The following is a 26280-nucleotide window of genomic DNA, read 5'->3' on the forward strand; positions in this document are numbered from 1 at the left end:
TTTTATAAAATAAGTACATTTAGTCCAGCTGTGATTAAATAAAGGAGAACAGAACTTTTGTTTTTCTATTAAAACATTAAAAATTTTGCCAACTTATTCAACAAATATTTATTGAACCTACTATCTGCCAGCACGTTTAATCAGTGAACGAAGACAAAAATCCATATTTAAGGACTGTAAAAGTCTTCAAGTTAAAACTTGTTGAGAACCGCCCTGCCTGGTATCAGAAGCTGTAACCCCCACCAAGGATAAGGCTGAGGGAACGACCTTGGACGATAAGCCAGCAAGGAGACAAAAGCTTCTCTCTCTGGTGGGAGCGCTGCTTCTGCTGCTTCATTCATAACTGAACCCCAATGCTTGGTCGGTTACCCAATGACAGGTAAGATTCCCCAAGGGGGAAATGATCTAAGACAGGCACAATCACATGGGAGGCCCCTAAGGAAGGACTTGGGGGGCTACAGCAAAAAGGGGTGATGGACCCTCGCCCCTCGGCTTTGACATAGCTTGAATCCTCATTGTCTGTGAGAAAGTGTCCTAATCTCTCGGTTGCCTTACTTCTCTTGCTCCACCTAAGCCTGGAACAATGACAGGGTGGTGCAGCCCTGTGCTAGAAAGGGCGGGTTCCCTGGGTGATCAGGCCTAAGAAAGAATATGTAAAATCCTGTGAAACCTGCTTTGTTTAGAATGCTCTCAATTGAATAAGGGTCCAAACAAGAAGTTTGTTCCTCAAAGTTTTACAGCTCTTTAGCTATCTAACTCTGACTCAAAACAGGCCCTCAGAGTTTCTCGTTATTTGATCCTTACTTCCCAGCAATGAGTAATGAGCTTTACCTGAATTCCTGTGTAAACAAACCCAATAAAAATTGTTGAGGAAAGGCTTTTGGTCCTTTTCTTTCACGAGATCAGCCACCTTTCCTCCCCAAGCAGATCATGTCTTGGTAGATTTATTCTCATCCGTGGTGAATGGGGGTCTCTGTGGGCAGACCTCCCCCACAAAAAAACCCCAAATTTAAAGAATTTTAGACACAATTAAAGACTTTTGGATAGTATTTATTTTCTCAGCTGTTAGAGAATGTTCCAGAAACATTGAAGAAACACTGATCTAGATGTTTTCATACTCTCTGTAAATACTTAGGTAGTTAATTTGAGACCATAAGATTGACTGAGTGTGGAAAAGTGAGCCGATTGAATGAGGGCCACCTGTGTGACACAGAGCAGTCTGCGGGAACCTCTGGCTCTCACGACAGAACGGAACACTCCTGTGTCCAGACATGTCATGTTCTCAGCTCCTACTCTTTTCCATTAGACAACAATGGATCAACACTGGGTATTCTTGTTCTTGGGGTACCTGTTCCTCCACCCCAGGCATTCCATTTCTTTTTCATGCAGACAGAGCTCAGAGGAGTTAAGTCTCATCTCCTTTAGTTATAATCACATTTCATTTCTTTTTCTTTGACACTATTTTATTCTTAGATGCAATTTAAGTTTTCTTTATGCTTACCCACTTCATACATACAATTCTGTGTGATATTCTAGGTTATTCGGAAAATAGACTATTTGATTACGTGAGCATTTTTTATTTTTTATTGGGGAAAATACCACTTTCAATGTCTAGGGCGTAATTTTGCTCTTATGGTCTATCATATGAAGGTGTAGATGGTTTATTATATTTATTCCATTATCTAGATAAAATTTAAGATTCTGGCAATAGTCACAAGAAACTGACAACAGAAGTTGAAGAGTATCAGTCTGCAGTTCCTCATCTTGGCCTGTCTTTTTAAATTCTTCAAAATGAGGTCCTCTGATGGCCTCCTATCAATTCTAGTTCCTAAAGATATCCCAGTGAGAGCTCAAGCTACACTGACCCTCCACATATTTCAGCTTTGTGGTGATTTCACTTCTATGCCTAAAAATGGGTCTTTCACTTGCTAACCTACTCTTCTTTGCTCCCAACTTCAGTAATGATCCCGTGTGCCAGTGAAGACCTCTCCATTTTTATTTCAGATAAAAATTTCCCTCCCTACCTCTAGCTGTATCTCTCAATTTCCTTTCATGCTAGTTCCCAGGACTGGGCTTCTAGAGCTAGTATCTTGCTTTTGCTGATTTCCCAGAACATTTCATTCTTACTCTCTTGGATCCTGGATCAAGTGTCTGGTCTCAGCTGCTTTATGAAGAAGCTTTTTGAGGATGACCACCTGCCTAAGTTCTGAGCACGGTGAACCCTGGAGTCCTTGATATTGTGCTTTTCCAAGGCCTTTGATTTGCCTGAGAAAGTCTAGCGCTTGTTTTTGCTGAGTTAAATTCACTTAGCTTTGATTCCCTGGGTTCCACAACCACCAGCTTCCTTTTTAATGGGTAACATTCCTGGTTTCAGCTTCTCTCTCCTGGAATTTCCTAGGGAGAACTTATAAGAACCAGTGATCTACCTTTTGAGAGTATTAATATGTAGAGACTATTGTCCCCTTTCACTCCGATATGTAATTTCCTTTTTAAAAAATACTGTAAATAGCCCTCTGGCTTTCATTGAAGATTAACTATTTCACTCCAGATATTATTAACTCAAAGAATTAACTCAGTAAAAGTACTGAGTTAATTATAACACAAAATATCTTGCAAAGATTGAAATAAAAATGTATTTTAGATGAAGCCAGGTTGAAATGTGCACATTTTGAGTTTAGACTTCATAAAAACTTTCAGCTTTCCTGAAGACCAGTGTAGAAAAGGAGGAAAATAAAAATATTCTCACTGTTTTCAGATGCCATAGCAAGTGTTTCCATGCCTATTTTATTTGGTAGCTTCCAATGACTGAAGAAGATATTAAACAGTGGTTTTGTCACAAATGTGCCTAAAATAATTTTTAAAATCTTTGTAGGGATTCAGATTCTCTTTTTTCTCAGTTCTAGATGTTTTCTCGGGATGACATGGGGTCTGGCTACATCCTCTATGTAGAAGAAAATCATGTTTTGTGCATGATAATCTGGTCATCTTCATTGTCTATGCAAAAACAAATGAAAGTTATGGATAATTTTTGTTCAAGTGAATTATGCAAACATAATTTATATTTTTACATTTGGCTTTGACATAAGGCCATATAGAGATCCTGTGCAAATGTTGTGCACTTGCACACCCATGCCCAAACACACACACAGAAACCCAATCATTCTTCTCTGCTGCACTGTATTCCTTTCTAATTCATAGTATTATTAATCTTCACTTGAAATAACATAAGATTTTCCCTGCAAAAGTCTGCTAGAGAAAACTTTGATAACACAAGTGTTTCTCATTAAATATTTCTAAAATGTTTATAAATTCCTGAAATCCAGCAGTGACGCCATAATGAAGGTTATGTTGTTGGGAAGAAAATGCCCATCCAAAATAGAAAAGTACTGGTTAAAAATCCCAACACATCAAAAAATATTTTTCAAAGGTCATTTTCATTCAATTGATAGATTTTTCATATAAACTTATAAAATACGCTAAGATAGAACATTCATATGGTCTTTGTTTTAGTGTTTTCATCTTTATAATCAAGGAATTTGACTAGATGCTTTTTTTTTAGCTCTAAAGTTCTATGATTTTAGTCAACATAAGATGTTAAATGTGTCCCACTTTTTAAATCAGTTGGTAATAGGAAACGTGGCTTAAAACTATTGAGACTGATTGATAACCCTCTGAATTTACAGATCACCAAGGCAAGTCCCAGGGAAGTAATGCGATTACCCAGTGACACCCAGCCACTTGGGTATCAATGCCACTTCTTCCACATCTTCCTAATCATCAAATGTTTTGCTTTTTGTTTTGTTTTATTAAATATTCCATATTCTTACTCTCCACCACTGGAAAATCTTTAGTAATCATGGGATGAGGTTAGTAATCTAATTTTGTAAAAGAGATCCTCAACATTCTGACTTGTAGTTAAAGGTCATAACCACTGATCCCCATCAGCTAGCAGGGACACAGTGATGTAGAGGAACAGGTATGTCACACAGGTCTTGGGCAGGCTCTCCAACATTACACACCAGCATCTTTCTAACATGTCCATCATTTTATGCCACAGGCTACCACCTCCCTAGTGTTTTCTCCCTTCTAGGTGCAATGCATATTATATTAATGACATCATTTGGTGTCTAGGTTACTTTTCTTTGATAGGTTTCCTATGGAAAAGGATATTCCTGAAAGAAACAAGAATTAAAAAAGTAGATCAACAGCCCTTACTTACCATCTGCTCCAACCTCACATTCTAGTTTAATTCAGTTCAACTCCTGGACACTCCCTCATTGAAAAGCGTAAATCTGTCCACTGCCATGCAACAGTCTTGAGCCTGTTAAGGCAGTCTGGGATTTGGAAATTATTTACTGGGTGTATTATGAAGTGAACTTCTATAAATTGTTAGAGTATATTATGCAGAGAAGGCTCTTTGGACACTTTTGTCATAAGAATTTCTTAACCGTTTTGGTAGTAAAGGCAAAGCTTAAATAAACTTAATATCTTAATAACATAGTCAGTTTTATACAGAGACAATGGAGAGCAGAATTGTTTCTAAGAGATTCCAAGTACCTCAACATTCACATTTCTGTTGGTTCTCACTGTAGATTTTATGTGTTCGCTGTTTGCAAATTCTGGCCAAAATACATGTTTCTGCCCCTTACACTACTCTTGGGTACCAGAGTTTAGTTTAAGGCTTTTTTTTTCATGTAGCACGCTTAAAGAAACACATAAGAAACATCATTCTTCATTTTCCTTGTTTGCAAATAAGTAAATTATTCTTTTATCTACTGATTTTAGAAAAAGAAAAAAGGAAATGACTTACCTCTAAATATGTCTGACTCCAAATAAAGTAGCTGAACTAAAACTTACATTATAACAAAAAATAGAATTCAACATAATTTTCTTTTTATATCCCATTTAAAGAATGTTTGTAACTGGATTTGACAAAATAAATTAATTTTTAAGTCACGTTGTTTATAAGGCAGTCTCAGGATTCTGGCTCTGAGGACCAAGTATGTATTTAAAGCCATAATAGACTACCAAATGATGTATAAAAGCTTTCGTGCACATTTTATGTTTGCTTCAAAAGGGTGATCTGTTACACCTGTGACAGTTTTATTTATTTAAAAGAGTAAAATAGGAGACCAATGGTATTATCCTTATATGGGTTAAGAAATTATAAGTTGTATATAGGAATCTACCAACGTTAGACATGTGTATAACTCTTATTTTTTCAATGTAGTTGGGGCCAAGAAAGTGGTTAGTTAATATATGTACCTCAGATGCTTTAAGTGGATACCTATGAAAAGGTATACAAAATATAAAGAGTACTGTATATTTTTGAAAATTTAAAGTAAACACAAAGAGTATATAGGTGTACGTGTTATAATTTCGAAGTCAACACTAGCACAAAGTTTTCTTATCTAAATACATACTAGGATACTTCCTACTTCAACACATGCACCTGCAAACACGTGGCCATGCACATAACCTTGCTTTCTGACACTTGCAAGAAAGTTGGAATATACAATATAATACAGTGTTTCAACTTAAATCATATTGGCAAATTAATGAGGATGGCATTAAAAAGTCTAAGAAATCAACAGACAGGAAGATAAATATTCCATAAGTTAAAAACACTGAAGACTGATGGGAAGTTAAGATTTCAATTGCTTGTCCCACTGATCTTGAAAGACACAGAAGAGACAGGATAGCCTGTAAACACTCAGAATGCTCTGTTTGACAGTTGGGATTTTTGAAATCTAGCAATCCAGGCCAGAGACTCAGACCAGTGATGCCTCAGATCGCAGAGAAATAGTAGAGCAGTGGGCAGTGCTCCGCAAGGCTGGAGGCGCCGATGGAGATCTCGATGCCCATCGGGATGGGAGACGGCGATTCGCTGGTCTAGCGGGTCGGGAAAATCCTTTTCCATGTGAAGATTTCACTGCCGTGGATTCCTAAGACAAAAGAAGATGTTCCTCTAATTACACCAGCACCAAAAATGGGCTTAATATTTTATGAATCTCAACAATGGTCTTAGTGTATTAGCATATTTATGAACAGGAAAGAGCATCGCAAACTAAAAATATCATCTAATATTTGTGGTCTTGAATGTTTTAAACAAAGAAATTTTAATATGTAATATGACATTTAATAATCTTTTCACACTGACAAATTTTAACACAACTGGTCTCTTTTTAGAACTAATTTTAAGTTTATTATTCAGTAGTTCATGTTATGGATAACTTTGATATGATGGAACTGCAAGTGTTTCTTGGTGATATTTTACAATGTTTTAAGTATTATTTAAAAACCAAAAGATAATTTATAGAAAAACTTCCTTTTTTCTCAACTTATTGACACTTTAAAAGGTCATAAGCAAAAAGCACACACACCATCAAATGATTAGTTTGAAACTTTTTTCCCCTACTAAAGAAGTAGTGTTACAAGCTCTCAAAAACTTTGAAATTGCTAATAGTTACTATCAATGTAGGACATCATTCATTTAATGATTGCACTTTTTTCCTTCCCTTCCTTTCCCTTTCTTTCATTTCTTCCTTCTTTTCTTTTTATTTTAAAGGAAGATAATAATTTTTAGAACCTTGCAATTAAAAAGTGTATGTAACCCATTTTATACCTTTGGTTGTTACTGACCTTTTAAACAAAGCCTTTGCTCTTTTATCTGAGATAGGCAGTAAGGATGGCCTCAATTTCTATGACAGTATCCTTCAGGTTCTTTTTCTTTCTTTGGAATCTTATTTTGCTAGAGGGAAGGGGAATGAAGAACTACTTTTAAGGATCCATAGCAGAGGACTCCTCCCAAACCTCCAATCTACGCCAAAACGAAGACTATTTAGTTAATGAGAATTTGGCTGGTTATTGTATACATGTTTTTTATTTCCCACCTGAAGTTATAGGACCTTATGGGTATTTATGGGCTCAACTGAAAACAAAAGATACATATATGCACCCTCAAGTTCACTGCACCATTATTTACAATAACCAAGCTATGGAAGCAACCCACGTGCTCCTCATAGATGAGTGGATAAGAAAGCTGTGGTACATATATACAGTGGAACATTCCTTGACCATAAAAAAAATGAAATCTTACCATTTGCAACAGCAGGGATGGACCTAGAGTACCCTAAGTGAAATAAGTCAGAGAAAGACAAATACCACATGATTTCACTCATTATGTGGAATCTAAAGAACAATATAAATGAATAAAGAAAACACAGAACAGACTCATAGATGCAGAGAACAGAGTGACGGTTGCCAGAGTAGAGGAGGGTTTGAGAAACTGGGTGAAAAGGCAAAGGGATAGAGAAGCACATATTAGTAGTTACAAAATAGTCATGGGTATGTAAAATACAGCATAGGAAATAAAGTCATTAACACTGTAATAACAATGTATGGCACCAGGTGGGTGCTAGAAATGTCAGGGGGGTCACTTTGTAAAGTATATGATTGTCCACCTACTATGCTGTACATTGGAAAGTAATAAAAATAATATTGAATGTAAACTAATTGAAAAACATAAAAAAGTAAATAAAGAAAGAAAGATACAAAGGCAAAGTAGTTATTTGTGCCTTGTGCACACTTGCACAAGGTTTCTGATAAAATAGATGAGACTGATATGTATGTAGGGTTTGAAAGCCACACAATATCTTTTCAAATAAGAAGGCAGTAACCTACATAGCTTAAAACTACACTGCATACATAGTTGTATCCTGTAAAAACAAGGATGTTTGAAGCATTAGCTAATTTTAACACTATGTAACCTTGTAAGCGTCAGTGAATTATGCATAATGGGGTACTGTTGGACAGCTTCTCATTGTGAACGCCAACCTCCTCCACCTCTTTTCTGCCTGCAACTAGTCAAGATTACACTCTTGAAAACTGTCCGGAACAGAAAAAGGATAACCCCGTTTCAAGTACCAATTTTTTTGCATTTTCATGCTAAGAATTTATACAAATAAGAATGACCTTAAAATTGTTTAAGCTATAATACCACTTTTTTATTTCAATGTCCTGCCTGTTGGCTCCACAAGTAAGAGCTTTATAAGGCACTATTTTAAACAATGTATTTTACCCATATTTGTACATATGTGAGTAAACCCATGAGAAAAGGCATGAATCAAATACTGAGAATGATTGAACTATTCATAGTTAATAACTAAAAAGTACAAATTATTTTTTAAATGTTTCCCACATACTTAAAAATACTCTAAAAGAATTAAATTCTATAAATCAACAAATGCATATTCAGAATACTTTTTCAAGTAACTTGCATTTCATCTTCTCGAGGTTCATAAGCACATGCACTATATTTATGTTACCCTATTTCAGAATTTTAAAAGAAGGTGATAATGTGCTAACCGCAGGCTTAACACTCCACTTTAACAAGTTCATGTACAGTTACAATCCTAAGGTTTATAGTTATTCACAAAGTGAAGGATCAGAAAGTTAAGACATCAAAACATGAGCCTTCTATTTATATGAATGCAAGGGGCTGAACTCTGAGCTATGGCTAAACATGAATGAAGTCCTTCCAAAATATATTAACTGCTTTCTCACCTCTGTTACCTTTTTCCAATCTATTCCTTGCTTCGCTTGCTGTGCCCCACACATAGCTGTTTTTCCTCGAAGCTCTTGTTCTGTTTGGATTATCCTTAAATGGCGATCCAGTGTGGCCCCAACACTGACATCAGAATTACATTGGGGCCAGTCATCCTTGAAGCATGTAGAATTTTGCGGTGCAGACCCTGTAGATGTCTCATAGGTTTTCAGCAGCTTTTCCACAACACCGTAATTTGACCTAGGATCTGCTGATCTTGGTCGGCCAGACAAATTACTGGGTCTCCAGTCATGCTCGTGGAGCATATTCCGATAACTGCTAGGACTTAGGTGTTCCTGAATTTGCCTCACTAGGCCTGTTGTGGATTTACCGGTGGGATTATCAGGCACATTTTCTCTAGGCACAGGCATGTGGGTACTGGTTTGCAGAGTATCAGACACACTGTCATTTTCTGGTACATTGTCTATACGAGTAATTAAGGTATCATAAGGCTTAAGATCTTGAGATGATTCTGAGTAGCTTTGATTTTGCTGTATTGCACGACAATTTCTATCTGTTCTAAATACAGTTCTGTTAAATTCATCAGTCTTTGCTGCCAGCTTTTCATTCCTAGTAGTCCTTTCAAAGCCATAACTGAAACTTCTAAGTGGGCCACTGCTCTGTGTCCCCGAGGAGCTATAGTCATTGCTTCCATGAAGGTCAGAATGAGATTTAGCAGGGTGAGCTGGGACCATCTTTTCATATTTCAACTTATCAGGAATAGAGCAGGTTTTCTGAAACCACAGGGTAGAGGGGCTATTTTTTGTGCCTATCACAGCATTGCATTCCCTCATGCTTAATCCAACATTTTCTTTACGTGGATGCTTGTTTTCTATTTCGGCTTCTGGTGCCAAAGAAGAAAACATGGTACCATTTTTCAAAGTTTTCCCTTCATTCAGACACAGCGTAGGCATCTCATCATGCCCCAGAAGGACGTGAGGACTGCAGTTCCTTTCACCTGGACCCTCTTGGACCACCTGGCTGTTGAGATTTAAACTTTCCTGCAGACTTTCAAGGGCTCGTTCATGGTATGAGCTGGGAAAATTCCTCGATGTGCTTCTTGGAGGAGGCACTGGTGGAGTTTCATTATTTTGCAGATCAATTGTATCAATTCCACATTTTTTCAAAGAATTCCTTTGAAGCATATCAGCATAGCTCAGATTCCTTCTGTTTTTTTGCTTTTCTCTCTCTAAATTTGTTGGAAGAATGCACTGGCCATTGTTGATCCTGTGGTCTCCATGAGGCCACATTTCCTGTGCCCTAATTGCATTTGGCATTTCCTGGAGAAAAGAATCTGACTTCATCCTAAACAATGATAAAACATAATATATTGGCAATAACTTTATTTAGGATAAGTAATTCAAAAAAACATGGCTTAAGCAATGGATCTTTGCTATAGGAAAAGGAGTCACAACTTTCCACAGCATATTTTCTATATAAGTCCTCTCATCAAAACCTCCCAGTCTTTTTTACTGTTGGACTACCCCTCAGTGCTGCACTCTAGGATCTATATACTCTGGTCCAAACCACTTCTCCAACCTCGGCTCTCATTTTTTTCTATTACCTAAAACTTCACTTATATTCAGACTAGATCATGTATAGTATCTTGTGCATCTGTTATTAGCATTCCCCCTTCTACAAGACTGTCTAATCGTTTCCTTACCTTTGCTCTGCCTACTGAATTCCTATTGGTTTTGTCATGTGAGATTAAGTTTTTCCCCTTGAATTTGAAGTAACATTCTAACTAATGTAACAGAATCTGAATAAAAGTGCAACAAGACATGAGTAATACCAAATAGAAGGTATCATTTGAAAGAAAAGTAAGGATTTTTTTGATGAGTAAAGGGCAGATAGGCAAAGTGAACTGTAGTAAAATCAGTGTTGCTAATGCAAGGAACAGCAAGCACTTTTGTGGGCATGGATTATAAGGCAGAGTGGAGAAGACGATGGAAAATAAGTGAGAAACATCAGATCATTGTAATACCTTTGAATTATATATTAAGAATTTTGAATTTCTTCCTAAAAACCATGAAATAACAAGGTTACTTCAAGTAACGAGGAAAACCTTATACTTCTCTTGAACTCAATAAAAATAAAAACCGAAATATAGCAACAATAAGGATTCTCAAATTAAAGTTAATTATATTGATAAATGTAAGTCCTATTGATATCTCTTCAACTTACATTATGTGCTAGCTCACCATAAAGTACAGGTAAATACTCATTAACAAAGAAGAAGTAAACAAAAGCTAAATGGGCACATAGAGGACAAAATTATGGAAAAAAACATGAGTGGATAAGAAAATATACTTAAAGTCAGTAAAAAATTCTCTCTGAGCTTCCTACGAGCTAAAAAAAAAATAAGGGTACTCACTGATACAGCTTTCTAAGAGGAGCGTCCTGCCTCACTGACAGATACGTGTTGGTCATACGATAATTCATCTTTAGTTAACTTGCAGAAAATTCCAGTTTATTTTTTAATTTGACTCAAACTTACTTTCACAATTATATAGGTGTCTCTGAGTTGAAACAGTATTTCACAGCATTGTATAGATGTGCATATACATTTCTAATATGTTGTTCTGAAAATTATGTATGTTTCTATTATACACATGATAGATATACAGAAATAAATGACCCTTAGGTGTAAAACATTCCAGTAAAACATCATTATGTAATTAAAATACCACATTGTTAAATCTGACATCATTTAAAGATTTTACTGGATTAGCTCAGTTGTATACTCTTCTACTCTCTAAATACTCAAAATAGAAAAAAACTTCATTAGAATGTATTTGTTAACTTATTACAAATGGTATACCTTAAATAAGCACCAAAAAAGTAAAGTATTCCTAACAGTCAAATTACAAAGAGAATTAGGAGAAAACAAATAAAATTTGTTTGGTCAGATACATTTGGGATTTAAAAAGAAACTGGCTGGTTAAAAAGATACACGTAGCAAATGATGCTCCAGTTTGAATGTACCAGAAGGTACGCTCAAAATAAGAATTATTTTAAGAATTGTTTTAAGAATCAGCGAACAGGAAAACAGTCAATTAAAGATTTTATCTCTTATCTGAAAACAAATTTTAATAACTCATTGTTAATTATCACTAACAAAGTATAAGGAATTCACTAACTACACACAGTATTCTTCTAGATTTTTCCAACATAAAATAATCATAGAAGGACCAGCCTACCTTCTGTGGTTAGAGCACTTTCGAATTTCCTCTTGAAAGCTGCATAATTCTTCACTGACTTTGGCAAGTTCTTCAAGAGCCTTTATATACATATATAAAAGCAATAATGTGTTAGGACTTGCGAATGTAAATAAGTTTTGGAAACAGTTCTAGGCCAGTCACGGCTTACTTACTGTGTTGAGGGCGCCAGAACAGCCCTGGCCCGCTCCCTCAGAAGTCCTCGGGTCAAGCCAGGCCTCACCTTCCTTTTGGTCGTCTGTGGCCAAAGGATCCATAAACGCTACCTTTGATTTTTTAGTTGCTTTTTGTTCCTTACACATTTGATTTCCTTCACTGATTAAGCTCTTCTCTGTTTTATTTTCTTTTTCCAGGTCATTCCTGTGATTCATCCCTGTAAATTCTTGTGGTCCTCTACTGGGGTAAGTTCGAGAAGATTCTACCACTTTATCTTGAATGGTCTTCTCACGATCAAGATCAATGACTTTAGCACGTTCACTCATGTTAATTTTCCTCCGAAGCTTTACTTCATGGCAAAGCTGTAAGGAAAACAAAGATAAGAATTTTTATCCCCTTAATTCACGTTGTCAATATTTTTGAAGCTAAGTACGCTGTTTTCAGTCCTTTTTGCCATATGACTATATACTACACTGGGATATTATTCATGCTTATGCCTCTAAATAGTACTTCTAAAATCTGGATTAGCCAGAACAACTTTGATAAACCATAAAGACTACTTTTTATAGGTCAAAGCATGGATGACGATTTCAGTCTTTCTGAGCAGAAATCAGCTCAGTCAAAAGTAAAATAAACCTGTATCTACATACAGATATCACTAAGATACAGAAGCACTGTCATTAAATTAGAATGACCTGAATCAATTACTGGCCATACTCTCTCACTGCTTTCAGAGAGAAGCAACCATTTAACTAACATTCAAGTCATATTTTTAAATACATGATCCCACCTGCATGCCAATATTTACTGTCAAAATAGTTGACAATCTCATATAGTCAGTTTATTCTGTCCCCTAAGTAGACATTTAGAAATCAAAAGATGTTTCTGTTGGAAATTACATTGGCGAGGGCTGGTTAATATTGAGATTTTCTAATGCCAGGCTATACACATTAAAAAAAAAAGGTTTTTGTCCTGATTAAGACAAATGTGACCCTGTCCTATGTAAATATATGTATGTCTATATAAATATATAACACATATATAAATATATGTCTATATAACAGAACTTCAAGGCTCTGACCATCTACTAGTCTATGTTCAAGTGGACCCCAAATTTTTTCTTGATGAGAATTTAGTTTAGCCTGCAGGCACTCACTCAGCTCACCTCTAGACAGCAGGGAGTAAGTGGCTTTCTCTTCTGGCTTGAGTTCTGGGAAAGCTTGTCAAACTTCAAAGGAGACTATCAAATAACTATTCAAGCAAATGACTACATTTTCAGCCACAACCTATATTCGTACTACATCTATTATTTAAGGAATAACAGATTTATTGCTGCTCAATATTTACCTGATTCTCGGAGGAGAGAAGCACTATATATAGGTGATGTCTGAAAGCTAAGCAGTGCATTTGTTTCCCTAGACTGTTACGAATCTGTCATTGGATGAAGTCAGGACAGCACCAAATTGCAGCCATGGCCCTGGTAAAATTATTTCTACTGAACTGCTGTGGGCATTATGATTTTTGCTGACCATGAGGATATCATAAGAAGCAACCCTCAAAAGTATCATGTTAAATCTAAGGATGCTGTTGTTCATGTCCTCTTTTGAGGAGTCATGGGTAAAAACAAAATTGCTTTAGTTTCCAAAGTAGGGACAGAAGTGCCATTTCTGGAAAACAAGTTTGCTTTTGTTTTCTGAATATTGAGAAATATGCATCTGATAATATTTGTGTTAGTTACTAGAAAGACAGACTTGCTACATACATTTTATATATGATTCTTCCTCTTGTCTTTATCTCACCTTTCTTTTTGTCTTGTATATGCCATTGTAAGTTCTCTTGGGAATTCAGGTGAGGTGTGAATACAAAAATAACATAATGTTACTGGTGGAAAACAGTTTATTGTGTATAAGGCAATCTGGTACTCAGCCCTTGACAATGGTCATCTAATCATTTGACCAAAGGAGATAAACAGAAAAGATTGCAATGTGGTAAAAAAAAATCCAGGCATCTATGTATTCTCTACAGGGTTTCAATCTGGAATATACCAAGTTTAAAATGATACAAGAATGTACACCTTGGTTTTACAACAGCAAATATAATGATCATGGATAGTGGCTGAATAGAGAATCATCAGCATCTTAGTATTCAATGCTGGAACCTCTCATTGGAAAATATTATTATTTGGAATCACTCAAGTTATATGTGTGCTCCTAAAAATATGTAATTCCCTAATAGATGGCTTAATAATTTGCATCTGACTTAATACACAGAACTTAGTGATAAATGTAAACAGCCTATTTCTCTCATGGTATGTTATAATTTCTCCAAGTATTGATTGACTTTTAAGTTTAGTTTAAAACAAATCATATTGATTTTCTGTGACACATGAGGATACTTTCTTTCTCTTTTCCTCAATCTTTTCTACTCCCAGCTTTATGGCCTGTAAGAAGTGATATGTAAAATGTACGTTCTTACAGGTTACAAAGCTGGAACTCTAAAAGAAATATGTATTTGTATGATAAGGGAAGCACAGCACTAGCATTCAGGGACTGAAGAGCATCCACTGTGAATATTCTGGGTAAGCCCATTTTCTAAACATTTCCCTGGCTGTGGAGCTATATACTGCAAGCAGCAAGGTGAAGAAAAACATTACAGCCCTTTTCTCCCCTCGAAACAGAAAAGGACAGTGTTTTTAGAGATTATCAGCCTAAGTTTAAAGTATGTTTAATACCCAAACTAAGCAAACAAGCAGAACAGAAACAGAATCATAGATATGGAGGACAGTGGGAGGGTGGACAGTTGGGGGGAAGGTTCTGAGGGAATAGGGGAAAAGGTGAAGAGATTAAGTGCGAAATGGTAGTTACACAATAGGCAGTGGGATGTTAAGCACATGTACAAGAAATAGAGTAGCTGAAGAACTTATATGCATGACCCATGGACATGAATAAAAGAGGAGGGATTGCCAGAGGGAGTGGGGGGGGGTGCTGGGTGGATGGGGCAAAGGGGGAAAATTGGGACAACTGTAATAATATAATCTACAAAAAGTTAAGTATATTTAATGCCTAGTTGGTAAGGCTAATATTTACTTCAGATGAAATCTACAGAGCTGTGAGAATTACATATTTTACAATACAAAATTTAACCAGACAGCAGATTGTTTTTTGCAACATGGCTTAACCATTGGCTAGACTAATCATGACTCAATTATTTTGCTTGGATGCTCCAGTTATCTGTGACTCTTCCTAACTGGACGAGTGGCTCCCTTGGGAGCCATGGACTCAAGTGTTTGGGTTTCTGACTGGAGCTGTGGATTCTGATTTGACCCAGATTGTCTTCTGGCAGATCCAACCCGAGTCTCTGGGTGGAGGAATTCAGAGAGAGGGCAGAACACCTGTTTCAAACAACACGGGGATGAGCAGTGGATCCTCCTTTCAATCTCTAATCGTACACTGCACGCCTGCCTCCTCATCTCTATTTTAGAGGAAGGGTTTAATAGCTACTCTTTCTAATTTTTTCTTGGTGCATGCCAATTTGTATTTTATTCACTACCAATTACATGTCTGTCAATAAGAAAAAAATATTTGCACTATAAACACATAAAGCACCCGCTTTGATTGCCTCTGAATAAAGGCCAAGGAACCTGTTAAAACAATCACTTTGGCAATGTGCACAAAACCATGTAAGTCAATACCATCGATGTTTCCAGAACAAAGCAAGACAAGCATAAACAGTTTTCAGCTGGAACAGGCCTGAATGTACATCAATGTAAATGCTTAAAGGAATATTATAGACTCAACAGGCGAAGGGAAGGTTAATGGGGATGAAATGACTATTTGTATCAGAGTCATGGCATGCCAGTTCTGGTTACCTCTTTTCTAATACGTGTGCCAGCATATGTGGCGCAGCCAACCAGGATAAATATCAGGTCCACTGCCATTTTCTGTATGAGATTCGACACTCCTTTTGAGTTTACTGTATTATCTAACATGTAATTTCCTTTGCACACATTATTCACAAGTCATCACAGAGAAGATCTGCATTTTAATGCTCAATTGTAGTTTTGCTAATTTGTTTCACCAATTATGTCTTTCTTACATTTTCCTCCTGGACACAGTATTGGAAAACTCATGAAAAAATGCATACTTCATTTTTTACTCCAAGGCACTCTAGTCAGCAAATAATAAACTGATATGCTTTAGAGTGACCTTTGAAGTTCTTAATTTTCATGTAAGGCTACAAAATATGCCTAGTCTGTGTGATACCACTGGGTAAGGTTACACTATTTTTGGTGTGGTAAATGTCACCAAGACACGCATCTCTTAAATGAAATAAGGAAAATAAAAATAATTTACAATGCAAGACAAACTTCAACAGCATTTTCACTTCCATTATGAGCTTTAAGTTTCCAGTGTATTCAAAACAAATCAATGTGTACCTCCTCTATCTTCTTCTGCATGATCTTCCATTGGGTTTCCCATTCCCGCCTTTCATTGTCAAACTGGTCCAGTAACTCCATCTTCTCCTTGTGCCAGTCAGTCTCTGGGTTCCCCCACTGCTTGTGCAGGTCCATGGCAACCGCGTGAGTGTTAGTGAAGGGGTGTTTCTGCTCGTCTCTGCCTTCTTTCTGTTGTTTCTTGGAATTTTGGAGTTGTTTTATTTGAAGCACTCTCACTTGCCTTTAAAATAAAGCCTAATATAAACATAACAAGACAGAGTTCAAAATCCATATGCTTTCTGGAAACAATTAATCGTTTTGTCAAAAGCCATCAACATAAACAAACTGTAGGAAAATTGGACTCCAAAGAAAAGAAGAGATGACAATTTACTTAAGAAGAAACAAATACAGCAAAAAAAAAAGTACTGTCAAAAGGTTTTCTCCCCTTCTAAGATTGGACAGTAAAATTAAAAAGGACAAGATGGTTTAATGTGCATGTGAGACATAAGTATTCCTTTAAGCAGCCACCTAATATAAGCATAGAATTTTTCATGACTATCTAAGTCTGGAAATCTGAAGTTCACATGTCACATCTGCACAACCATGGTGGGTTATGCTGCAACAGAATCACTCCCTCTGTTCTGATTATGCAACCAGATTGTGTGACTCTGTGACTTAAAGTCCTGAGCCAGTGCTTGACTACAGTCTCAATTTTATATTCAGAGTTCCAGTGTATGTGAAATGTGATTACTGTATTAGTGAGTTCCCAAAGTTGGTAGTCAATCTGAGACTGGTATATTAGCAAGAAATCAAACTCGATCACAAAACTGTATTTTCATTATTTTACTTCAGCAAGGAAAATGTAAAAGCAGCAAAACTATCCTAGGAGCCAAATGTTAAAATGCACCCCTGGTCTCGTTTCCCTCTAATAGATTACGTACCAGAACCAACTGAGGATCCTGAATACAGAGAATTAAAGAAAACACTGTGCTCAGTAATTTCGTCTTTGGGTCCAGTAAGCTGTACCTAAAGTGATTAGATTTCTAACACTTAGGATATGTGTATTTAGGGTTCAAAGATGCAATTTAAAATGCCGGATTAGTAACTCTAAATCATCCAAAATTTCTGAGATTTAGTTTATGTACATTAAAAGAGGGCCAATTACAGTGCTGTCCCAAAGATGAAATGACATATGAAATGAAAAACAGTTTGAGAAATTTTAATTTTTTTTTATTTTGCTTTAAAAATCTTGTTCCCACTTCCACTAGAAATAATTTTTATTAATAAAATCACACACTCTTTCAATGGGTAGAAAAGTGTGTTTAAAATGTTTGGATCTCTATCTAAGATAAACATGCTTATAAGAAATCTAACTCTTTGGGTTTCTAGGCCATGACCAAAATGTCTTAACTTAGCAGGTGGCAGTTTATGCTCATTATGAGCAAAGTTCCCTGGAGTTACTAGCTGCCAAGGTGCTGGAATTGCGGAATGAAGCGGACAGAGCCAGGCAGCACGCCCCACTCTGGGCAACAGAAGACGGCCGCACATTGTGGCCCAAACACAAGATAAACATTCAAGACTAGTTTAAACTTTTGTCAGACTGTTCTGAACAAGCATATCCGAGTGGCAAAACGTTCCAAACATATATTTTCTGTGCTACAATCTAGCAATGAATCGTAACAGACAAATAAGGACAAAAATGTTAGTCCTACTTGCGGGGCTCCACCATCAAAAATACCCTAGAAATATTGGGGTCTGTACTGTATCTCTTTTCTCAAGCAATTTGCTGTAGATACTTGGTTCATTTTTATCTATTTCGTTGGCACTCACAATCCTATGACTAATTAAGTCAAGAAATTTCCAATTAAACCATTAAAGATGTTGTCATGTCTCATTTTACTGACTCGGCCATGTTCTTTTCTCATCGCACTTTGCGCCCTCCATCATCCTTTATTTTTTGACCCTGTGCACCTATGAGAAAATGACCGTAAGTACCTGCCATAGCAAATGCCAGCTGGCCCCAAAGAAATGCATCCATGAAGACCCAACAAAAGGAAGATAGTAAAGAATATACAGAATTTTGTTTTTTGTTTTGGTGAATTTGTCACTGATCTTGAGTATGTAGTAATCTTTTAGGTTCATTTAATAACTATTCACAGGATGTGCAGACAGTGATTATTTTCAGAGACTAGCAGACTGCTTAAAGCTACATGTAATTACCTGAGAGCTGAAACTCTTTCTCTCACTAGCATGTGGTTAACACTGGAACTTCTTAGGAACAGTGGAGTGGTTTAAGACATCATGAGATGGTTGCAGATTTCACTAAAGAACTTACAGAAAGGGAATAGGCTAATTTCAAACTACCTGGGAAAGAGGTGTTATGATAGTCTCTATTTCATCGTAATGGTCTTTAAACACTGGAAATGTTCAGAAATCATCATAAAGTTTCTCTTACAATTATGTAGCAAGTGGCTCCAATTTTTCCTTATATTCCTAACTCTCCTTAACTCACTTCCAGACCAGGTTAAAAGGTGGCACCCCCTTTTCTTTTTCAGGTAACTGAAGGTCATCCAAGCAAACTCTCAATCAGGTTTGTTCCTGGTAACAGGAAGATACATGAAGATACATGCCTCTGGATACATGTTCCCAAAGCAGACAGAATCTTGCACTTAATTGCAAAGAGCCAAACTTATCACTTAATATGGAGAAAGGCCAACCTACAGAGCTTCCCCTTTTCAAGGCCAGAGCAATTCCTAGTGCCAGCAAATGTCATAGTTATGGATCAGAAACAAGCCTTTGAAAGAAAATGCCTACAAAGCAAAATCTGTGCCAATTTGGGGGAGAGGATTTATTTCACCCTCTTAGCATCTCTGTCTTGTCATAAATGTCAAGGGTAATACAGCTGAATATATTGCTTTCTCCTCCAAAAAAATAAAGTGGGGGGCATAGAGTTGCTGTGAGGATTAAGTGAGCAAAGGAGAGGATGCTTAATAAAAGTGCCTAAAAGCATTCTGGGTCATAGCGGTGTTTCATAAATGCCCGTTCCTTGGTTCTTCCTTCTGTCCCTTTCTCCCTCTGTCTTTTTTCTTGTCTTCCCTCCCTTGCCTTTCCTTCCCTTCACCCACCCTTCCCTATTTTTTCTAAAATGAAATTAATGCTTTTGATCTTTAATTAGAAAATTGATAGAAACAAGTCTAATGTGTGAACTTTCATATTTTCAATGCTTTTCCTTTGCACTCAGTAGTTTTCAAGTGTTTCAAGGATACACTGAAAGTAAAATACTTAGGAAAGTTTTTTATTAGTGAATTTTTGAATAAATCACTCATATAAAACTGCTTTTGTTATAATTCCCCTTAAATATATAATTTTAGAAACTCCAACTACCGAGGCAACTTCGTAGGGACATAATGTTCTCCAACGAGAAGTTACAGGGTAACTTCGTCGGCCAGCTTCAGAAACTCAGTTTCAGTGTTCTCCACTGAGGCCCACGTGAAAGTTCTCTTTGTCCCTGGCTGTCAGTCCTTCCTCCCACAGATACTGGCATCTACGTGGGAGGGCAGAAAGGATTTCTGCTATGTGCACCCCCTCCCATGCCTCTTTGATTCTCCACTTAATTTCATTCCTTTCAGAATTTCATTCAGAATAAAAGTCTATCAGAGCAAATGTAAGGATAGAGTGAGCTGCACTCCTTAGTCCTGCATGAGCTGTTCCTCCAACAACTCTCAGGTAGCATTACATAATCCCTTTAAGCTGCGGCCCCCTCCCCGAGGCTGGAAGCCAGAACTGTGGGGTTGTGGGCAGGCTGCATAAGGATGGCGATGGGAGGGAAACGGTTCTGTTGGCCTTCCGACCCAACTCTGTCAGGAAATTTGAAGTGTAACACAGGAGTCTCACAATAACTCATTTTCATTTTCCCCATCAGTCTCTATAGGTCACGGTAACACTTCTTTGAGGGGTGCTCCATTCTTACTACTCCTGGTCATCACCATTTCAGTCTTCCCCAGTGAAAACTGCACTTTAGCCAAACAAACAAACAACAAAAAACAGTGTCAGGGAAGTGGACACCTTTGCTCTTCTATTCTGAGTTTCTTTCAGAGTATTTGTTTCTTGCTTTCTTATTTCCTCTTTCTAAACATATTACTCTTCCATACAGTTGAAGAGTTTTCATTTAAGAAGTTTACATATTCCCACAGCAATGCCACACGCAGTAGGTACTTGTCAATCTCACAGTTCCTAGAAGAGTCGTTTGCCTGGGAGGTGCTTTGCTTCCTCTGAATTTTGAGGGATTAGGCGTTCCCACGTTCCCATGACAATACCCATCAGAGTAAGGCACCTTTTGCCTTGAAGTTCCCTAGCCCTTCCCCAGGCTATTATAAATCACTTGTATTATTTCAACTAATTAACAGACCTTATTCCTCCCCTATTGTTCACTGGCAAAAGCATCTTTCCACAGCCAACCACCATTTGATTTCATTACAGGGCGAAAGGAAATGGTTTCTATTGCTATTTCTTGTCATTTCAGCATGTGTCTTATGTTCGAATAAGGTCAAAGAGATCCTACCACATGCAATTCTGAAGAAATCAATTTTGCCTTCTCATTTATTATCTTTTCTCCTTCCTTGTTTTCCCTCCAGTTGTATATTCAAACTACAAAATATCCAACATATGTCTATTGATTTTACACCTCTTATAAAATACAACTTTGAAACTTTTGGCTTGTGTAAAAAAAAAAAGAAAACTAAACCTAACCAGCTTTAACAGAAGATGTGGTGGTCAAGGTTCCTCCCTAACCACAGATTAACCCACAATGAATGGCACACCCTTTAACTCAAACTACAGAAACACTTATCATACAGTGAGAAAACCATCATCTTGGATGCAACAACATTCATTTATTATTTTTCATTGCAATTTTCAAATACCAGCAACCTTAAGGGTTGTGAGCTTCACTTAACAAATGCTAAAAGTTCTTCATCCTAATCAAAAAAGCATTGTAATAAATATATTTAGTGAAATGCCATGGTAGGCAAAACGTTGTCTGAACAACTGGGAGGCAGTGCTTGAAAACAGAGTCAGGGAGCGGATGGCACTGTCAGTCCAGAGTTGAGAAATCCACTCACAGCAGCTGAACCCTCTGTTCCCTGGGAGTCGGTACAATCCGTGACGAATCCCGCCCCACTGCTAAGACCAGACACAGACACCGACACAGGCAGATGTTGAAATCAGCCTTCACGGAAACAGTATCTATAGTTTCCAACATCTCGGCAGCAGCCCTTTTACATTTTGCCAAAATTAGTCACTTGCTTTCAAACTGCCAGAAAGACACATACCTTCTTGCTCTGGGGAGGAATCCTATGGATGTTCAATCACTGGCCAACCTAGCAATGGAAGAACTGCTAGTTGTTTTAAAGAGAAAAGTCTCAACTTGGTGAAGCTTGCTTCTTTGCAAGAAATGGAAACGCAATATAAGTCCAACCATTCAACAGATCAGTACTGACAAGTCCCTTTGAAACCTTCACCACTTTCACAAATCAGAAAGCTGCTCAGCTCAGAGTCACAGCAGCAGCCCAGACCAGTGTGACGTCAGTTACTCGGAGGCGGCCTTCAAGCCACCTCTCCCAACCAGAGCTCTGTAACTCTAGAGCAGCTCCTTCTCTGGGTAAACAACTCCAGGTCCAGGACATTTTTAGCTTTTATAATGGAGCTCAGTATTTTCAAACTTGCCAAAAGAGCTGGTGGCAGTATCACACCATGACAAGGGCCAATTTTACATCTTTTATTTGAAAACTCAACTCCCCTTTTTACAGGCAAGAATTATCTCCACGCATACCTCTCTCCCCTGTTTGGCTAGCATCAGAATGCACTTTTCCGTGCTTTCAGAGGTTGTGTCTGGATGAGGCAGAACATGTGGAGCAATGCTTTATATACGATTTCAAAAGATTTGTGAATTGTATCCAATTTCTATCTTTAAATAAAGTAGAAACAGGACATATTTAAAGACCAACCTGATAGCTCCTCGTGATTCATAGCACCGCTTGATGCCTGTCTCTACAGTTATAGTGACGTCTCTCTGCTGGAGAAAATTAGATCCCATGCGAGAGGATACTTATTATCAGAGGAAAAAAGCCAAAGAGATACCCACGTGCTGGTTTTCGATTGCGGTGTGCTGCAGCCCAAGTGTAAGGAGAGGCTCCTTCGAGCACGACCACAGGGATCTGTGCTGGCAAGGCTAGGGCGCCTTGCCTCCGCCAGCAGCGTGTCCAGGTTGTGTGAGAACACACATGAGTCTGACCGTGTTTGGTCTGAGAGGCGGAAAGAAGGTGTCTAGGGCAATCTGTGTCTAATTCGGCCAATAAGCTAGGTAGCGGTTTAAATAATAAAGTCTTATCTTTAAGTCTGTGTGGTTGCTCACTTTCACATTATTTTTGCCTGCCTCCAGATTAGTATTTCATGAGGAACTAAAAAGCTTAGTAATAGTGACCTGATCACAGTAGGACTTTTAGCACATACAGGACAACGGAATGAAACCATACCTTGTGTTTTGAAAGCCTGGCATCCTGATTTCAAAAGCAGTAACAGTAATAGTTATGACAGTGACTGTCCAAGGAGAGACAGCGCTTGGCAAGGCCCTGCGCTAAGTGCTTTGAATATCTTTCCTTTAAGTCACCATCCCAGCAGATGCATCTGTAGATACTACTATTCCCACCTTACCCATAAAACCGTGGCTCGGAGAGGTAAGGCACCTTGCCTAAATTCACAGAAGTGCGCTCGTGCAGTAGAGTCGGATCTGGAACCAGTTTCTCCAACTGGGGATCCTGGGATTTTGTCACAGAGAGCTTGGATTCAGTTCTACTGCCACCACTCATCTGTGTGAATTCTATTTGCTTTAGGAGGTTGTTGTAAAAACATGAGAGATACTTAAGTGCCAGACATACAAGAAATGTTAGCTCATTTCTGCCTTAGGAAGACAGGAGGAAGAGGGGGTAGGTGGGAAGGGGGTCCCTAAGCATCTATACAGGATTATCTAGTAACATCGTTTCCCCTACATCCACTCTTCCACTACAGACTTCTTAATTTCCACGTGTCCTTTCTAAATCACGCTGATTGTTTCCTGAATCCTATGAGAACTTCAGATGATAGGTAGTTAAGTTACAGGAGAAAGTATGTTGGGATATAACTCTGTTCTATCACTCAGTAGTACCTATGTCCATGTCCCTTTTCATGGGTGTGTCAGTATTTACTACAGGTCCTTCATCTGCTCCTTGTCATAGTAAAGCTGACCTTAAATTACAGAACATGAAAGACCTGGGCAAGAATTTCACACCTAGCCCACCACTTCTTACATGTCCCAACCCTTTCTGTGACAACTTTTCAGGTGTTAGCTAAAATTTTCATGGTATATTTCATATTCAAAAGAAACAAAGTCACAATTAGGTGACAGCATACAAAGGCAATAAATATTCAGCACAGGTTTTTTGAACCTTTGCACTAAAAACTTTAAGAAAATTTCAAGGAAAGTTCCTGCTGCTATGTACATAAAATTAATGGATTTAAAAGGCTGATGCTGGTGTACTCAGCCTGCAGTGATATTCAGCCATCCCGACATGCCTGACATTTCCAAGCTGGTGTCCAAATGAGTGGCTGAAAACCTTTTGGGAAAAATGCAGTATGTTGTATAATCCAGGCTACTCTTAGGCCATTTAAATATTTCAGCTTTCAAATATAAAACTGATCCAAATTTTTGTTCTATGTATTGCAGAAAATTCAGAAAAGTCATTCATATCTGATGACATACTAATCTTATTTCGGTGAATTACAAATATGTAAAGAAGTGTATCTAATACTTGATACAAATGTAGAAATATAGAAAATGCAAATGTAAAGCAAATGTAGACATGCCAGCTGCTGTCAAGAAACCAAAGAGAAAATCCTAGAAAGGATTTGAAAAGGTTTACATGAATAGTGATATTAAGCTACAAACTAAAGTATTTCGGAAAGGGTGAAAGAAGAATACTGAGTGCATAAGTGCCACCAGCAGGTGTTCCCTGACTTGCAGGATTTTACAGCCACAAAGACCTCTGAAACCCTCCAGCCAGCCTTCTCACTTTACAGCCGAGGGGAAGAAGCCCTGAGGTTGAGACATTTGCTCAAGGTCACGGAGCCGTTTACTAGCAATGCCAGGAATAGAGTCCAGGTCTTCTCATTCCTGGTGGAGTGCCTTGAGGTTCAAAATTCCAAGGCATTCAAAGGAGGGAACAGCACCCTGGGCTAGAGTTTCGGGTGTGAGAGGCTGATTTCTGGCTTCGTCAGATTTTAAATTCAGCTTTCTTCTAAATCCAAATGAGAAAGGTGATACTCCATCTTCCAAGGGTAACAAAGGAGTCATATAGCAGAGTATTTATTTTGATGACTATTTATTGAAAGGCTTTTACTTTAGATAATATAAATCCTACATCAAAATACAAAAATAAAAGGATTTTAACTTAGTGGTGGGAAAAAATCTGGGAATAAGCACACCAACTTGGCCTTCAGCATGCCAGTATATACTTCATTTATAGGTTTTTGTCTGAAAGATGACTGTGCAGCACCACAAAGCAGTTATTCGTTCAAATCTTTATGCTATGGCAGCCCTGGCTGGGTGTGAGACTGGGTGACTTCCGAATCTTTGTTTTATAGTTCTTCAGTCCCTCCTCCTTTACTCCTTAAACATATTTCGTAGAAGAGGTATCACATTTCTATTTACACTAACAAGGAGACAGAAAAAAATTGGACAAGTGATGACTTTGAAAAACTACATTCATTTTTACGCATGTTAAAATTTAGAGGCTACTCTAGGTAATATATTTAAAATACTCTTTCCTTCTAGAATCATGTACCCTAGGATACATGATCTCCATTGTTTAGTAAAACTCTCCTGAATCTCAAATTATCCTCCATTTCTAGGAAGAGGTCTCGGGCACTCCAATTAACATTTCACTTAACAAATAATCTGTAAGCACCAACTCTGTGCCGGGTGTCACGTTAGACCCTGAGGATTGGAAGAAGAGAAGTCCTTGTCCTCAGCAAGCTCTGTCAACTCAGCTATGACCTGTAGCATGACTGCCCACATCCTGAGTAGCCCACTGTCTTGGAATCGACTTATAAACAGTGTGGAGAGCCTCTCCTGGTGGTCCCCACAGCCATCTACCAAGGAGACCACAGCTGAGTGCTACTCCCAGCCTTTGCTGCACACCACAATCACTCAAGAGAATTATTTACACGTTACTAAAGCTGAAACTTTCCCCCACACTTTCTGAATGAGACCATCCACTGGGTGATGGTTGGGTTTCTCAGTTTCTATACAGTTCCACACCCGATTCTACCAAATTTGGCCCTGTGTTATTTGAGTTCTAGAATGATAGACGTTGGGCTCTGTGTTATAAAAAGTGGTATAATTTTGATACTTGTAAGGATATGGTTTGGGTTATAAAATTATAACAGTCGCACAGTCACATGCAGAGAGTGCTCATTATCCGTGGAAGTCACACATTTGCAATGCTGGGTTTCAGTGCATGTGCTAGTTGCCCTGTGCTGGATGTTTTCCCCCTCGAATCACGGGGTGCAGGCTCTCCTTCTTATGCCGGGGGCTGGCGACATGGCCACAGAGCTTTTAGCCAAGCAGATCTGTCATGGGGCTGTGTACAGGAATCTCCAGATGACAGAAATATTCAAAAGAAACAGTTTCAAAACTATGTTCTCTTAAAGAACTGGTGTGTATTCTGAAGAAATAAAACATATTAGAAATGTGGGCTATTTAAAATGAGTTTTTAAAAAGGGGTTTTAAATTTATTTTTAATATCTCATTATATTACTTCCAGTGTCAAGAC

The 26280-nt window shown here is 37.8% G+C and overlaps 1 protein-coding gene and 1 long non-coding RNA gene across 2 annotated transcripts in view; one reads left to right on the forward strand and one right to left on the reverse strand.

The window, feature by feature from the left end:
- Positions 1-19360, forward strand: part of LOC123821551 — a 33855-nt gene extending 14495 nt beyond the window's left edge. The window contains exons 2-3 of the long non-coding RNA XR_006786136.1: positions 12177-12224; positions 18970-19360. This is a non-coding gene — a long non-coding RNA (uncharacterized LOC123821551). The remainder of the gene's footprint in view (positions 1-12176; positions 12225-18969) is intronic.
- KIAA0408 (KIAA0408 ortholog) lies at positions 1030-16587 on the reverse strand. The gene is made up of 5 exons (XM_045843020.1): positions 16415-16587; positions 11979-12341; positions 11806-11885; positions 8566-9910; positions 1030-5945 (listed from the first exon to the last, which is right to left on the reverse strand). Exons 1-5 carry the CDS (start codon positions 16547-16549, stop codon positions 5772-5774), a joined length of 2097 nt encoding a protein of 698 aa, XP_045698976.1. The 5' UTR covers positions 16550-16587; the 3' UTR covers positions 1030-5771.
- Positions 19361-26280: the final 6920 nt, after the last annotated feature.

Source organism: Phyllostomus hastatus, unplaced genomic scaffold, assembly GCF_019186645.2.
Source record: "Phyllostomus hastatus isolate PE091 unplaced genomic scaffold, TTU_PhHast_1.1 phas_contig_40, whole genome shotgun sequence".
NCBI lineage: Eukaryota > Metazoa > Chordata > Mammalia > Chiroptera > Phyllostomidae > Phyllostomus > Phyllostomus hastatus.

Coding starts and splice junctions, on each gene's coding strand:
- KIAA0408 (XM_045843020.1), bottom strand. CDS start 16,549: ATGGACCTGCACAAGCAGTGGGGGAACCCAGAGACTGACTGGCACAAG. Junction 11,886..11,978: donor GTTCTGGCGCCCTCAACACA/GTAAGTAAGCCG, acceptor ATGTATATAAAG/GCTCTTGAAGAACTTGCCAA. Junction 9,911..11,805: donor AAGTGCTCTAACCACAGAAG/GTAGGCTGGTCC, acceptor ATCATTGTTTAG/GATGAAGTCAGATTCTTTTC.